The sequence below is a fragment of the Melitaea cinxia genome, chromosome 24, assembly GCF_905220565.1.
Source record: "Melitaea cinxia chromosome 24, ilMelCinx1.1, whole genome shotgun sequence".
In the NCBI taxonomy this organism is placed as follows: Eukaryota; Metazoa; Arthropoda; class Insecta; order Lepidoptera; family Nymphalidae; genus Melitaea; species Melitaea cinxia.
The window spans coordinates 7,492,916-7,508,647 of NC_059417.1; the positions used below are offsets into that span (position 1 = coordinate 7,492,916).

The window sequence follows — 15,732 nt, forward strand, 5'->3', positions numbered from 1 at the left end:
AAGAACTATGAACAATTTTTTTTTATTCGTTCATAAAACTACATTTTTAGTATATTTTTAATTAAATAGATTGAATAAAAATTGAATGTTGCTTTGCTTATTACAATTATTTTTTACGGAAATACCATATTATCTTTACAAATAATAATTTTTTAAAGGGCGCACCTTCTCACGAGTTAAAATCGTTGTGATTTGAAACTCGATGAAACGAAAACTGTGTCAGGATAAATAAAGAAACATACATGTATAGGAGATAATTAAATACAGTACTGCTTAAAACGCGTAAGCGACTCATTTTACATGGCGCTTAAGACCTTTTTCATGAGACAGTGATCCTCGTCGATAGAACAAACCGCAACACACGACTTTTCAGAAATTTAACTTATGCCGTGTATGAATTGCACACATAGTTTTTTTTTTTTTTTTTTTTTTTTTTTTTATAACTACTGTTATTAATTTTTTCTTTCTTTGAAGTATAGCTTTCGTGTGTTAGACTTTATTCGAATAATTTTATTACATCTATGGTACGTATATTTCATTGAGTCCCAAGATTTAGTCAATGATAAAACAAACAATAAAAAAAAAACAATCTGTCAACAAGGAATAAAAATGTTACTAGGTATATTGTTTAGTAAAAGCAAAAAAATGTGCTTCTTCACATCAATACTAAATCTAGCCTCCAGTTAAAATAACACTAATGATCCTTAATATAAAATGGTATTCAAACGCTCGCTAACCACTTCATTGTTTTAAATACATATTATTGCATTGATTTCTTTGGTGTTATAACTTTCGTAGATCGTAAAATTTTATATGTATAGACTAAATGTTGAAACATCAAATAATAAATAAAAATTTAAAAAAAAATATTTGACAGGTGGCGCCATTTCATAGTACAGACTAAATAATAAACGAGAATAGACAAACTATTTTTTTTTTAATGAAGGCGTCAAACTGCCCTACATCGAGCGAATGTATATATATATGTATATACATATATTTTTTTTTTAAATTGAAAACAGAAGTTGCCAGCGTGCTGAACGTTCGGAAACACCACGTGAAAGGAAATCACAGTGACACTGGCCGCTCGGCGGTCGATATAATAACACTAGCCACGCGACATATATAAATAATTCTATTACATGTATAAAAATGTAGAATTAAAATGTTTTCCACATACGCTTATTTATTGTACTACATTCTGTAATTGTATTGTGCGACATTGATTTCTATTCGGTTAGTGTGCGATGCTAAAATAATAACCAATCTATTAAATAACGCGACTATAACGCCACTTTAACTTTTTTAATTATATCTGTGTTGGTACAATAAAAGGAATACGTTTGACGTTTACTCCCGTTTTGCCATGCGACAGGGACAACTATATATTTATCAACCACGTCTTTTCTTACATGTTCTAGTAAGTTCGATTTGAAAGTTAACGCTTGAAATAGATATAAATAGCGTACAACTTCTATCGCGTTACAAAGAGACGTCAATATACGTGTTACAGGGAGGCGAGGACTTACTATCGCATGACAAAAAGGAATTGACGAAAACTGTCACTACTTACTGTAATTGTGGCATTTGAAGATGTGGCACTCATAGTGCTGCCGATACTTTTAGTACGGGCTATATATTATTACACGTTATTAACGGTATTTGTTGCAGATCTATCGGCACGGATATTGAGCTCTCGGCAACAGAGAACAGCTCTGCGCATTTAGCATGTGTCGTAAACATAAGACAGTTTTGTTCAGTACAAAAACAAATATATATATATATATATATACAAAACGTATCAGTATTTATCACTTATTATACAGCTATACCAACGTCCATAATATGTTACAAGTAAAATTGAAGGTGAACGTTCAATATCCGTGCCGATAACTATACTGAACGTACTTGAAGCGTAGTACTGGCGGTGTTTTAGTTCTTTGATGGTACTTGTAGTACAGTGGGTCTTTGTAGTTCTTGTCGCGTGGTAGTCGCGTAGCGGTGGTACTACTGTGTCGCCGACTGTCAAGCCAGTGTCGGCGCGCATCGGTCTTCTCTTTTGTCTTCTATAAAATATTTAAAAATATATTTCTATATCAATACCTGTAGGAAAGTTAAGGAATATCTGTAGGTAATTAATAACATCTTAAAAGCTGTTCTTTGAAGCTTAAGCCAAAGAATATCACAAACAAATAACATAGCTCTCAAGTAGTATCGTTTTCCTGTGGTGAGTGAGGTGGTCAGAGCCAGCGGCATATTCTAAGATTTAGCGCCCTGTGCCAAATATATTATATTTCGGCTCACCTTTTTTTCACGGCGCACATTGAGTAAAAGGAAAATTTCCGAAATATATTTCGGTTGACCTTTTTTTAGAAACAAATCGATTATAGCAAATAATTATCGATTCTTGTAAAAATCGATTATTTTTCCCATCCCTAGTACGTATGCTCGGTTAGGGCCGCCACTCTTGCTCGGCCTACGCCGCCCTAAGCCATAGCCTTTTTGATCCTAGAGTAAATACACCCACAGTCAGAGCTCCTGGGAAGGGTCGGGGGTTCAGCAACCAAATTTAACTGAGGTAGGTAGGAGGAAATTTCCTGTTAAAAATATGGAGACTCAGGCGATTACAGCTAAATAATACTGTTTTCAAGCAGTGCTGTGTTCCAATTAGTGAGTAAGGTGACCAGAGCGTCTGGTAGAATTGGGGACGGGGTCGGCAATGAGCTTGCGATGCCTCTGATGATTCAGGCATCTCTAGACTACGGTATCCGCTTATATAATACGGTAAGCCAATATAAACAATAGCAAAAACAGTACCGGGGGCCCGTTAGAGCAGCTCGTACTGGCGCAGGTGCATGCGCTGTATGATGTCGCGGCAGTCGTTGAACACGCGCTTGATGTTCTCCGTGTCCACGGCGCACGTGAAGTGCGGGTAGCAGTAGTGCTTGCCGTCGCCGCTCGCCGTGCTGATGCGCTGGGGAGGGGGGGGGGGTCACTGGTGCTGGTATTACTGGTGCTGGCATTACTAGCGCTCGTGGGGCGCCTTCAGCCTGTATTATCCCACTACTGGGCATATGCCTCTTTCCCCATGTAGGAGAAGGATTTGAGCTTAATCCACCACGCTGCTCCAATGCAGGTTGGCAAATATATTACCTACTGTGAGTAACGATCGCTATCAGGTGTACATGATAACAACCGGGACCGACGGCTTAACGTGCTCTCCGAGGCACGGACTGCACAAACACCCAGACCACGGCAAACACCTGTATGGCCAATACAAATGTTTGTCATGTGCGGGGATCGAACCCGCAACCGCCAGCGCAACAGGTACAATCCATGTCTGTAACAGTTGCGCCAACGCGGCGTCAATTACGTATATTGTTTCCTAATGTTTACGGGGATTTCACTCATAATAAAGCGACTTATTCGGATTTTATAGCGGTTTATTAAGTTTTTTAGATGCTCGTCGTTTCGGATAATTTATGGCAAACATGGGCACGCGAGGACTTACGTGGTAAATAAACTATCTCTAGTTTCTCTAATCAAATATTAAAATGTTTGCGCGCGTTGGGACACACAACGACAGCTATAATGTTGTACAACCCGAGTGTGGCTGGTCCGCCACTGGTGCTTCTGGTGATACTGGCCTTATTGGTGTTACCGGCGCTACTGGCCTTATTGGTGTTACTAGATACATGTTTGTATCTTTTCATATATATTAACCCGTATGAGCTCAACTTTTTTTTTTCGTAAAAACTGATATTTTTTCGTTTTATTCTAAGTCCAATAAGCATAAAAATTAAGGTATTCTGAAAATTAAATAAAAAAAATATGCCGTTTTGGACATTTTCACCGCCCCAATTTTGGGGCGCTGAGCACGGCAGATGACGTCTATAAACACTCCTTAATTTTTTCAATTGCATTTATTTTAAAGGGTAATATTAATAAAATAACTGTTATAGAGATTGTAAAGAAATTTTTATTACATCTAAGAACATCTATACACATCCAAACATCAGAATAATACCACTTTTTTTATTTATACTATTGCGGTAGCAGCCTATATTTTGATCTAGACGATCTACTCCGCCCATATATTGATTATACATTTGAACACAAAAGGGCTGTTGAATCGAAGGTTTTTTTTTCAGCACTTGACCATCGCTTGCGGATCCAACTGGAGAAACACCTTCACAGGTCGAAGCTACGGTAACGACGTTACTGACGTTGTGTCGCACTAGGGACACGCCTGATGTTTCATCAATGATTTGATGAAACATCAGGCGTGTTGATCATAGCTCCCACGCTGTTTTTTTTTTATGTTGTCGATTGACTCTAGCAGCGCATTTTCGACCCTTTGGCCCGTATTATTCATGTCCCCCGGTGACCAAAATCCTTCAAAGCGTTAAGCAATCTAAACGATGTAACGAAATTGTCTATGTAAACATGAACTTGAAAATCTGTAGGCAATTTGGCCGCCAAGTTCGTAATGACAGATCCTCCAACACCTAGATCGGGATTAGTGTTACCTGTGCTACCTCTTTTTGGCGCAGAAGTGGATGTATCTCCCGATAGGGATATCTTGTCGTCATCAATCGAGTCCACTTCTATAAGTTATCTTTGTAAAAGTGAACCCGATTTGCGCACACATACAAACAGCGCCTCGGCTCGTAGTTGATTGCCTGTTAGGTGATTGATATTACCTACAAGCACATTTACTTCGTCACTATCGCAGTCTCTCGCCAACATTTGGTTGCTGGGCTATGTGTAGATAGTGTCCTCATCTTCCGTCTCCAATAAGTCGATAATTTCTGCCAAACTCAACCCAAAACAACATAATAAATATAAAAGTATAACATATAAAGTACCAATATAACTGAAAGTTGCTATAAACAATGTAAATAAAATATAACACATATACTATGAAGTTTGAAATCAACATGCAAGTACGTGCCCAGCGCCCCAATAATGGGGCGCTATAAATAATGCCTCTAAAAAACTAAATCTCAACCGAAAGAATCGATTTTTATCACAAAACTAATCAAATATAAAATAATACATATAAAAAAACTGCTTTACACGGTTTTACTTATAAATAAATAAAAAATAAACTTACTTTTTATTCCCGCCATCGTGAACACCACACTTGCACTTTCTATTCTTCCAAAAAACAGAAAAAAATGGCGCCAGCAACTTTTCGTTTTTTTTTTTTATAATGTCAAAATGTAAACAAAGCGAACAGTACCATTCAATAATCAAACCACAGTTTAAGTTCGACACAGAAAATAAATAACCTGCCGTTTTAAAAATGGGGCGCTGAGCACATATGGGTTAAATACATTTGGCATTCAGTAGCTGATATTAGTATCAAGATTATTAGCTGATCATAATGAGACAATAGTGATAGTTGATATCAGTATAGGCTCATTATAACAAGTATAATCGTTATTTTTATTACTTTTAAATGGAGTTTTCAAGAGTCTTGATTTATTTTAAGTCCGCTAGCTGTCGTAAACGATAATATTGTGTGGTTGTGTCTATTTGTGTGCGTATCCATGTGTTAGAAGTGTACCTGATTTTGCTTATGTATGTGTGTGTTCGTTTGTGCGTGCATGTGCGTACGTGTGTGTGGATGTGCGGGTGCGTGTGTGTGTGTGGATGAGCGGGGGCGTGCGTGTGTGGGTGGATGTGCGGGTGCGTGCGTGTGTGTGGATGTGCGGGTGCGCGTGTGTGTGTGGCTGGATGTGCGGGTGCGTGCGTGTGTGCGTGGATGTGCGCGTGTGCGGGTGCGTGTGCGCGCGTGTGTGTGTGTGTGGATGTGCGGGTGCGTGCGTGTGTGTGTGGATGTGCGGGTGCGCGCGTGTGTGTGTGGATGTGCGGGTGCGTGCGTGTGTGAGTGGATGTGCGCGTGTGCGTGTGCGTGTGCGAGACACTCACGAGGAACTCGTCGCGTATGAAGTACTTGGCGCGCGACACCTCGGGGTGGTCGCGCGCGTCGGGGCAGGCGTCGGGCGGGGTCTGGTAGCGCGAAAATTCCGCGAAGTAGTCCTCGAGCCGAGACTTGCCTGCCAGTACTTTCTCAGCGAGCAAGTCCTGCTTGTTGAGGAACAGGATCACGGATATCGTCCGGAGCCACCTGCAAATATATTTTAATACATTGTATGATTGATTCAGCCTATAATCGCACCAATAAGCATTGACCTCGTTCTCCATGCTCCTACGTTAATTATTTAAATACTTAATACTTACTTCTTACTAATACGACGCAATTTAGCAGGTAAAATCTTTTAAAACATACATTAGTTCGGGAAGAGTATCCTTCCACATTGGTATAGCAAAATGCAGGTAACGGAAATAATCACGGTGTCCGATTATACGGGGACATTTCTAGAATTTAGGGATCTGAGTGACTATTCGAGTGTGATATAGATATATATCTTCTTTAAGGTTGAGGTACTTCCCAAGTCAGGCTGCAAATTTTTAGCAAGATGTTAATTGCTTTTGCCCTATACCAAAAAACTTACTGAAATGATGATGATCTAAAAACTTGCTTTAGTGTACAACAAAACATCCCCTTTACTAGTTTGGGTAAAACTTAAAAGAAGATATAACCTTCAAGGCGTTTTATCCAGCCCTTGCTCATTCTTCTAAGCTAAAAGAAACAGCGATGTCAATTGATACTTTGAACTGTGTGTAGGTGTTTTACATGGCTAGCATTCTGTTCTAGGGGTTGTGGATTCTATTTTCACCGCTGTGTAATATATATTATATATGTATATTTATCAACAAAAGGTATATCGTCCCAGCTGTCACTTCAAATATTGCCATTTAGTTGCCTACCCTACGAACGGACTACCGTGTCCATATGATATGTATATAATATACATCATTACAGCCTATACAGTCCACTGCTAGACATAGGCCTCCACAAGTTTACGCCAAAAATAACGTGAACTCATGTGTTTTGCCCATAGTCACCACGCTGGGCAGGCGGGTTGGTGACCGCAGGGCTGGCTTTGTCACACCGAAGACGCTGCTAGTCGGTCGGCTTTTTAAGTTCCAAGATGGTAGCGGAACTGTGTTATGCCTTAATCGCCTCTTACGACCCCCACGGGAAGAGAGGTGGTGGCTATATTCTTTAGTACCGTAGTAGCCACACGGTACAAGTAGTATATAATATACAAGTCACCGGTTATTCCATATGCTCTTGAAGAGGTCGAGGGACTCTCTTAGGCGGTTCTGCGTAGGGTCTTCACGGAGCACCATGTTGTATGAGGAACACGCCGTCACGAAGATTATGGCTGTCACGTCATTAAAACATTGGATCCACTTGCGACGCTCATCCCTCTGACCACCCACGTCGAACATGCTGATAGACAAACAGACAAAGTTTTAAGGCCAGTTCTAATGTACAAAAATCGTTTCGTTCGATAATAATGTTAAGAGGACAGATTGCACTCCTTTATGAGCAGTCGGAAGGTGTCTAACAAGGCTCGTTTGGCTGTGCATGAGGGGGTGTTGGTTTGGTTGGCTGGTGTTGGTTGGGTTGAGATGAGAGCGTTAAGAAGTTAATAATGATAGGAGTTAAACTGAGTGACAGGATAAGAAATAGTGAGATAAGGAAACATTGTGGTCTGAAAGAAGATATAGTGACAAAAATTGAGAAAGGTATGCTCAGATCGTTTGGCCATGTCGAGGCCATGAGTGAAGAACGATTGACAAAAAAAGTGTATAAGGTGAGTGTGAATGGAAGGGTTGAAAGGGGTAGACCTAGACGGACGTTTCGAGACCAAATAAGGGACGTTTTGAAAAAAGGCCAGGTCAAGAGTACCCTAAACTGAAGAGCATGTATGAAGGGAATAATAAAAGTGGAAGCGAAACAAGTATGTAAGAATCGTAGCAAGTGGAAAGAAGTGATCTCTGCCTACCCCTACGGGAAAGAGGCATGATTATATGTAGGTACTACAGACTTTTGGCTTAATCCAAGATGGGACAACTCAAAGTAAGATTTTAGGCACTGTGGTAAAAGGTTTTCTTGCATGGATAGGATTTTTTAAACCGATTTTCAATACTTTGGGTATGTGGTAGACAGTTGGGTATTCAATTTTGCTGGGTATGGTTGTTAAAAACAAAATTCACATTTGGATAATGTGAATTTTTATCCTCTCGACAAAAATAAAGATATTATTATATCGTTAAGGTGGCAAACAAGCATAAGGTGGCCCCTTGTGGACAAGCGGCTACCGTAGCTTAGGGTCGCCTCCAGTGTTATTTAGCTGTGATCTTCTCTAAGGTCGAGGTGCTTCCCCAGTAAATTTTGAGCAAGATATTTCCTGCTGTGCCCTACCTCAGTTATAAACGTTACAACCTTCGTTGTATTACTTATTGTGGAAATTAAAGTCGGTTTTTTTTTTCGGGCACACAATTACTATTCATTTTAATACATTTTTTCACAAGTCACCCATCAAACTAAAACCAAAACTTTTGTATTTTGCTGGAGAGATTCAGTGATATTCTTTACTATTTAGGTGATAAGTAATAAATAAGCACATTAGACTAATATTAAATAAATAATATATTTAAGTAAATAACTGATTTTGAAGAATTTTACAAAAAAAAAAACTTAATCACCTGTCGTTTTTGTTGTACTGTATAGTTTTATTCTTTTTATAGTGAATTTTATTGGAAATAAATATAAAAAAAGAAAGTTTTTGTTTTGGAAATAATAAGAAAATTTTCAAAGTGTGACATGTGGGTGCGTGGACGCAACACACGTAGAATACTATTTATACATTTTTAGGTGGACTTCAACTGAGCACAGCAGAAAATATCCTGTTCAAAATCTGGATCAACCCGACAGGGGTAGTACCTTACAGAAGACCACAGCTAAATAATACTGATCTCACTGTTGTGTTCCTGTTGTGAGTAAAATATACAGAGCTCCGCCGAGCCAGGAGGTTACGCGCTTGCGATGCTTCTGGTGTTGCAAACGTCTATAAACTACGGTAATCGGTTACAATCAGGTGAGGCGTACGCTTGTTTGCCAACAAAAATGTATTACATAAAAACTTACTGAAAATTAACTTTGTCGACGACGAACTGCGTCTCGAATATACCGGAAGTGAGCACTCGGCAGCGCAGGATGTCCTGCTCCGAGGGCGTATAGTCCGGCCGCTTGATGATGTGTACTTGGTCTAGGAAGCTGGGGAAATCACAGGTATTAGCTAGTATAGCTAAACTGGTTTATCGCTTTTACATAACTATAAACGCGTAATGTAATTAAATAAATATTTATTTTACCAATGGTTATTTCAAGGGCACCTTCGAATCGTCATTTTTCAAATTAAAATTCTAATTTTCGTTTAAAGTGTTGTTACCACTGATTCGGAATGTAGATTCTGCAGAGAAGAATCGTCAAGAAACTAAGCAGATACTCTTTAAAAAAAAAAACTGAGTTGTAATATAAAATCGGTAATATTTTGCAAGAAATATAGCATCACTATATTCACATATCTTCCTCTATCTTCTATATACATAAAAATGAATGTTTGTCTCTGTGTCTTTTAATAGAATCGTGAACTACGCATTTGATCATGTTATGATCTTCAGCAAAGTGTTGTGCATGAGCCCACAAAGGTTTCGGAGTTGGTACGATCAAAAAAACGCGCGCAGGGTACAGCTAGTCATAGATATAATCTGTTTTTTAACTTTTTTTCTATTTTGTTTTTAGGACTTTTTCAGTCCATCAGTCCCATAAAGCCCTATATCACAATCCACAGATACAATCTTGCACCGTATAATAAACTTTAGCTATAAATTTCTTTATATAAAAAACTTTCATAATAAAACCCCAGTAGCATTCCGCCAACACTCACTACTTGGCACAGTCGATGAGCTGGTACTCGTTGCTCCGCTCGTAGGTGCGCTGGACACCTTGATCCTTCCAAAGCTCCTCCGTGTGCTCGTAGAACTCGGGCGGGTAGTCGAAGTCCGGTTGAGAGGCTACGTCCTGGAAAAAGGGCAGATAGGGTCAGAAGGTCATGTCATGTCATGGTAGGGACATGGGAATAATCCGCTGGACCGACGATCTACATAAGATTGCCAGTGTAGGCTGGATGAGGATTGCGGAAAACCGGGATGTCTGGCGCGAACTTGGGAAGGCCTATGTCCAGCAGTGGACTGCGATAGGCTAAAGTGAGGAATAATCCCATCATGAGCGTATCCAGAATTTGGTAAAGGGTGGGGCAGAAGCAAATAAATGTAAAAATTCAATAAGTACATAGTAGAAAATTTAAAATACTTTTTTATTACCTTTACTATCTAAACTATTTCCATAAGATCCTGCGCTAGTTTTTTCTAATCTATAATTTAAAGTATATATTCAAAAATTCTGTTATTAGCTTTGAGTCAGGGCCCCATCTTGTTCCACTGTGGGTACGCTCATGTATTGACGGGATATCGCGAACCTTGAAACATGTGTACGTCATCTGTTCTCTTGTATTGGATGAATCTCAGTTCTTGTATTTGGATTGTGTAAAAAAAAATTTTACTAGTTCTATATCAAAATCAAATACTTTATTGAAATAGGCTTCAAAAGAAGAACTTTTGAATCGTCAACAAGTTATTTAACAAAGTTAAGCTATAAACTCCGAAGTTACTCTTTTTAAAAACTGCTTTTGTTATAAAATTGGTCATATCATATAGTATACATCTCTGCAGTATAATTGTAGGTCTGTAATATGAGATAGGGTACAGAAGCTATCCTGCTCAAAATCTGGAGCAGATCGTCTGGGGAAGTACATCAACCTTACAGAAGTATTGCTCTCAAATAGTTTTAATTGTTGTTTTCCTGTGGTAAGGTAGCTGAGCTTCTGGGCAGAGAGTAGGATCGGCAACGCGTTTTTTTATACTGTTTGTGTTGCAGGCGTCCACAGGCTACAGTATCCGCTTACCATCAGATGGAGCATATGCTTGTTGCCATTGTTATAGTATAAAAAATGCGACTCCGCGCATAAGTGAGAACCCCTTTCTTTCCTTCCCAAAATCTACCCAAGACTTTGAAGGCAGTTGTAACATTTTTATGGTCGCACTTAAGAGAAATTAATTTGTGACGGTGAATGACATATCACATTATTTAGACATCTATAGTAAAGACTGGGGGTATCGCGAAGTTATTGATAGGATGATAGGACTGTAAAACATCAAGGTCTAAATTATAATAATCTACATAACAGAAAACAATAAAATCAATATTGCAAGTGTAAGTAGGTCCTACTGGTACTAGGAGTTTACCTGTATATAATCTACGCGAGCCTTATTTTCCGGCTTCTCCAACGGAATGGGCGGAGTTAGGGTACTCATCGCCCCAGTAATAGTCTGAAATAAGAAAATACAATATTATCACTAAGCCTAGATAGATCCATACAGTATTTGAAGGTTGGGAGGTTCAAATCAAGACCACTATCCTTTGAGGCTTTGGTCAACAGTGAAAGACAATGTCCGTGACATGTGTACAATAAATTAAGTTTAAATCTTCTACTTAAAAGAGGATTAAGGAACTTTTATTGACAGTAGTGTACTTAGGGACTATAAAAGCGAAGTAATATTACATTCTTATGAATAGTAAAAAAAAACTTTTATTGCAAAGAAAGGATATATATACTATAAACAGTTTATTATAATAAATATTCATTCAACGTTCCGAAATCCCAAGTTATATTTCTTGGGCCCATAATTACCACAACCCCAAAGTATGGATACAAAAGTAAATCTCACATCACAGTTGAAATTCATTACTCAAACCCAAAATGTAAATTTATTGCAGCAAGGTACTTTTCCGCGAATACTTAATTATTCCAATAGCAAGTCATACTATTTCACTGCGGATTGACTGGTCAGGAGTTTTCCTGAGATGTTAATAGTTCAGTTTATAAATATAGAAAATTTACCTCTAGTAATCTTTCGGGATATTGTTTTGATATTAGCCTATAAAAATTACTATAACTTTAGTTCACTCACAAGTATGGCATCTCGAATGTTCTTCTTGATGTCTTCGATTTTCTCACGTCTCTCCTTGTCAGAGAAGCCGTTGACATGGAGAATGCGCATTTGTTTAACGATAGTCGACTTTCCCGACTCGCCTGCTCCTAGTAGTAGTAGACGATGGGTTGCGCGGTATAGCTGGAAAGGGATAATTATGGGAAACAATTAGAACATGCATTGAAATATTTTTTTTATACCACTCTAGTAGTGACAACCATCCAGCCTAATTTGATGGTAAGGGGTTGTAGCGACATCTATCTACACCCTGTTCCTCATATCCCCAAAGGCTTACCGTAGCGTATAGACGCCTACAATACCTGAGCCATTGCAAGCGCGTTGCCTACCCTCCCTACCCTACTCTGGCTACCTAACTCAACACAGAAACACAATACTACTTGAGACCAATATTATTTCGCTGTGATCTTCTATAAGGTCAAAGTACTTTCCCAGTTTGGGGTAAGTACTCCAGATTTTGAGTAGGATATATATTGTAATGCCCCAAGTTAAAATTTATTACATCTCAAGTACTTTCAAGCAGTGTTACGTTCTTGTGGTGAGGAAGGTGACCTACGATAATCACTTAGCATTAGGTGAGCCGTATGTTTGTTTGCCGACCCAGTTGTATTAAAAAATATATAAACTTAAAAACAGCTATATATTTGTTTCTTTTCTTAGCTTAACTTAATGATAGGAAACAGTTTACCTTGAGCCACATAAGATAAAAATATAGCAATAATACTGTTGCCAAAAAATCCAAATTAATTAATTACAAAAAATGAGCTTGAGATTATCTAAGATGATAAATCAGAATTAGTAGATAGATCATGTCAAAAATTAATGAATTCATGACTAGATGGTAAAAAAAACGTGAAGAAGAAAATTCGTGTACCTACCAATGTATACGAAGTAGTGATATGTTAAATAAAGAGTTAAATGTAAATATGTAATTATGTTGCAAAAAAGTAAGTTAAACAATAAATTCTTTATACAAAGTACAATGTAAAACTATGTTAGTTTATATTAGGTATAAATTTGATTGACTTGCATATTATTGAAGTTATACTTCTTTTAGAATTTTAAATTAACGTCTTAAATAGTGTCATTAGTTACAGTGAGATAGAATCTTAGTGACATTTTTGTTATTATTAGAATCAAATAACAATGATTAGTTTCTCTGCTTTCCATTTTACTTACAAGGTAATTCATTATATTTAAAAGATGCTTTCAATTATTTTACATTTTGTCATAAAAATATCTATTTATAAATCTACTAGCTGACCCGGCAAACGTTGTTTTGCCAATAAACTATTTACTTTAAGTGAGCGGGGATTTACTTATAATAAGAAAGCGTTGTAGACAATGAAAGTATGCTTTATTTAGTGCAGAGAAAAATTAAATTTAATACGTATCACAGTCACTGTTACGATCGATACACAAATAAAACCAAAAAAAAATGGCCGAAAACGGTATAGTCAGTAAGACCAGCTTCATTCTCATCCCTACCCCGTGATTTTTGCTGGATGAGAGGTGACAGCGTTAGACATCTAGCGGGCGATTGATAGTTATCGACCGGCGAAGGCAGAAGATCAAATTGAATTGAGAAAAAAATCATAATTAAAGGAAATTATTAAAAATAATAAAAAAAAACAAAAATTGCAATTGAAAAATAGGGGTTGATCGTAGAGAGGTGGAAAATTAAGTGTAATATAATTTTTTTTATTCTAAGTCATGACAAAAATCTTGCTAAAAAAATTATAATTAACAAATAAAATATAGGGGTTGATCGTAGAGGGTTAAAAATTTAGGGTGGTATGTACTTTTTAATGTTGTATCATAAGAAATAAATAATCTAAAAATTAAAAAAAAAATTATGGGTGAACTACCCTTAACATTTAGGGGGATGAAAAATAGATATTCGATTCTCAGACCTACCCAATATGCACGCAAAATTTCATGAGAATCGGTCAAGCCGTTTCGGAGGAGTTTAACTACAAACACCGCGACACAAGAATTTTATATATTAGATTTTCAAATATGATAATGACTATTCTTTTGATTGTGTAATTTTACTAGTTTACTCTCTATGCAGGTTTTTTCCTATAAGGAACGTATATTTGTAATTTGTGTTTATTTTTGAGCCCACACAGCGATTTCTCTTCGCAGAAATAAATAACTTGTAAAGTCTCAGTCATACAATGTACATGTTTTGCGAAAAAAAAAGGAAATGTCAGTTATACGGTACGTCCAAAAATTTGTCGGGAGCGAGAATAATATGGATTCTTGGCACTAGCCAAAATAACATTTCAAAAATTATTGCTTGCTATAAGTGAGTCTAGTCAGAAGAAAGATTACATACTTTTAATATGTAATGTGGCAGATGAGAAGAAATAAAGAAATCTACGGGATAAACTATCTCTTGAGCATTTAATATATTTCAAAGTAACTAATAATTAGTCAGATAATATTTTACAGTTTCGTTGTTAAATACGCAACCATTACAAAACAACTGACAACTTAATGACGCAGCGGTCAAAGCAACTGATTGATCCGCTAGTGATCGCGGTTTCGATTCCCTCACATGACAAATACTTTTAAAAGTCATACAGACGTTTGTCGTCTTCTGTGCGTTAGTGCTTGTGTGCTGGTCGTTTCCAGACGACCGACACAAAATCCTCGTACTGGTAACTGGGAGCCGTTATTCTATATTGTGAAGTATAGAATGTTAAAAAATATTCAGATTGTTCACCTGCTTATCTTTCTGAAGTTGGCGGGTGATGGCGTCACTACGTCGCTTCTGTGACTTGGCGTCATCCTCGCCGCTCTTGGCGCCCGGTGACCCGAAGCAACCCATGGCGGACCACGCCGCCCACCTGGAACCAAAACAATTCTCATTAAAATATATAATTTTTAATTCTCATTAAAAATTATTGACAATATGGTCGCTCGAGAGCTTGACTAGGGAAATACCTCCAAGTTACCGAAGATCACAATAGTAAGAGTAAGGTGACCAGATCTCATATTTAAAAAAATTGAGATTAGGTATTGTGAACCTGAGTTATATTGATGTATGAATATTAATTTTTATTTAAATTTAAACCAAACGGTAGCGAGCGCATATTTTCGTTGTTTCTTTGTTATTTTATGAAGATATTATAAGACACGGACATCCGTAGATATACCATAGAAGAACGTGGCGGATTCACCTGCCCTTAAAAAAGATGGCCTTTAGCAAAAGGTATAATATATATATTGTTATTTCAATAAGATTTACGAACGCTATACCTTACATATGCTTCCATACCTATAGTCAACTCTATATAGCCGTAGTAAATAACTTTCGTTTTCAAAGTCGTAACACGTCAACAGGCATAACGTGGAGATTATAAAGATCCGTATACGACCTCATCCGTCCATCCGTGCCGTTCGTCAAACTGTTTGTAGTCAAAGAGTTTCTTAACACCGTTACTAGGGCATTATGTTATTTTATTGAAATGATTTAACTAAATTTTAGTAATTATAAATGATTTTATTAATTATGGCATAACTAAGTCCACTACTACCTTGGAACTTAAAAAGCCGACCGATGGCGGGATAACCATCCAATTGCTGGCTTTGAAATACACAGGCCGAAGACGGGCAGCAGCGTCTTCGGTGCGACAAAGCCAGCCCTGCGGTTACCAACCCGCCTGC

General features: G+C 37.7%; 1 protein-coding gene across 1 annotated transcript; it reads right to left on the reverse strand.

Annotated features, from left to right (window-relative positions):
• Window positions 1–1,911: 1,911 nt before the first annotated feature.
• On the reverse strand, window positions 1,912–14,893 carry LOC123665726 (guanine nucleotide-binding protein G(s) subunit alpha). Its single transcript, XM_045599987.1, has 9 exons — window positions 14,789–14,893; window positions 12,019–12,180; window positions 11,293–11,376; window positions 9,876–10,009; window positions 9,074–9,202; window positions 7,190–7,369; window positions 5,938–6,136; window positions 2,818–2,974; window positions 1,912–2,066 (listed from the first exon to the last, which is right to left on the reverse strand). The coding sequence occupies exons 1-8, from the start codon at window positions 14,891–14,893 to the stop codon at window positions 2,828–2,830; spliced, it is 1,140 nt and encodes a 379-aa protein (XP_045455943.1). The 3' UTR covers window positions 1,912–2,066; window positions 2,818–2,827.
• Window positions 14,894–15,732: the final 839 nt, after the last annotated feature.

Coding starts and splice junctions, on each gene's coding strand:
- LOC123665726 (XM_045599987.1), bottom strand. CDS start 14,893: ATGGGTTGCTTCGGGTCACCGGGCGCCAAGAGCGGCGAGGATGACGCC. Junction 7,370..9,073: donor GTCGACAAAGTTAATTTTCA/GTAAGTTTTTAT, acceptor TTTGTCTATCAG/CATGTTCGACGTGGGTGGTC. Junction 6,137..7,189: donor AAGAGCATATGGAATAACCG/GTGACTTGTATA, acceptor ATATATTTGCAG/GTGGCTCCGGACGATATCCG.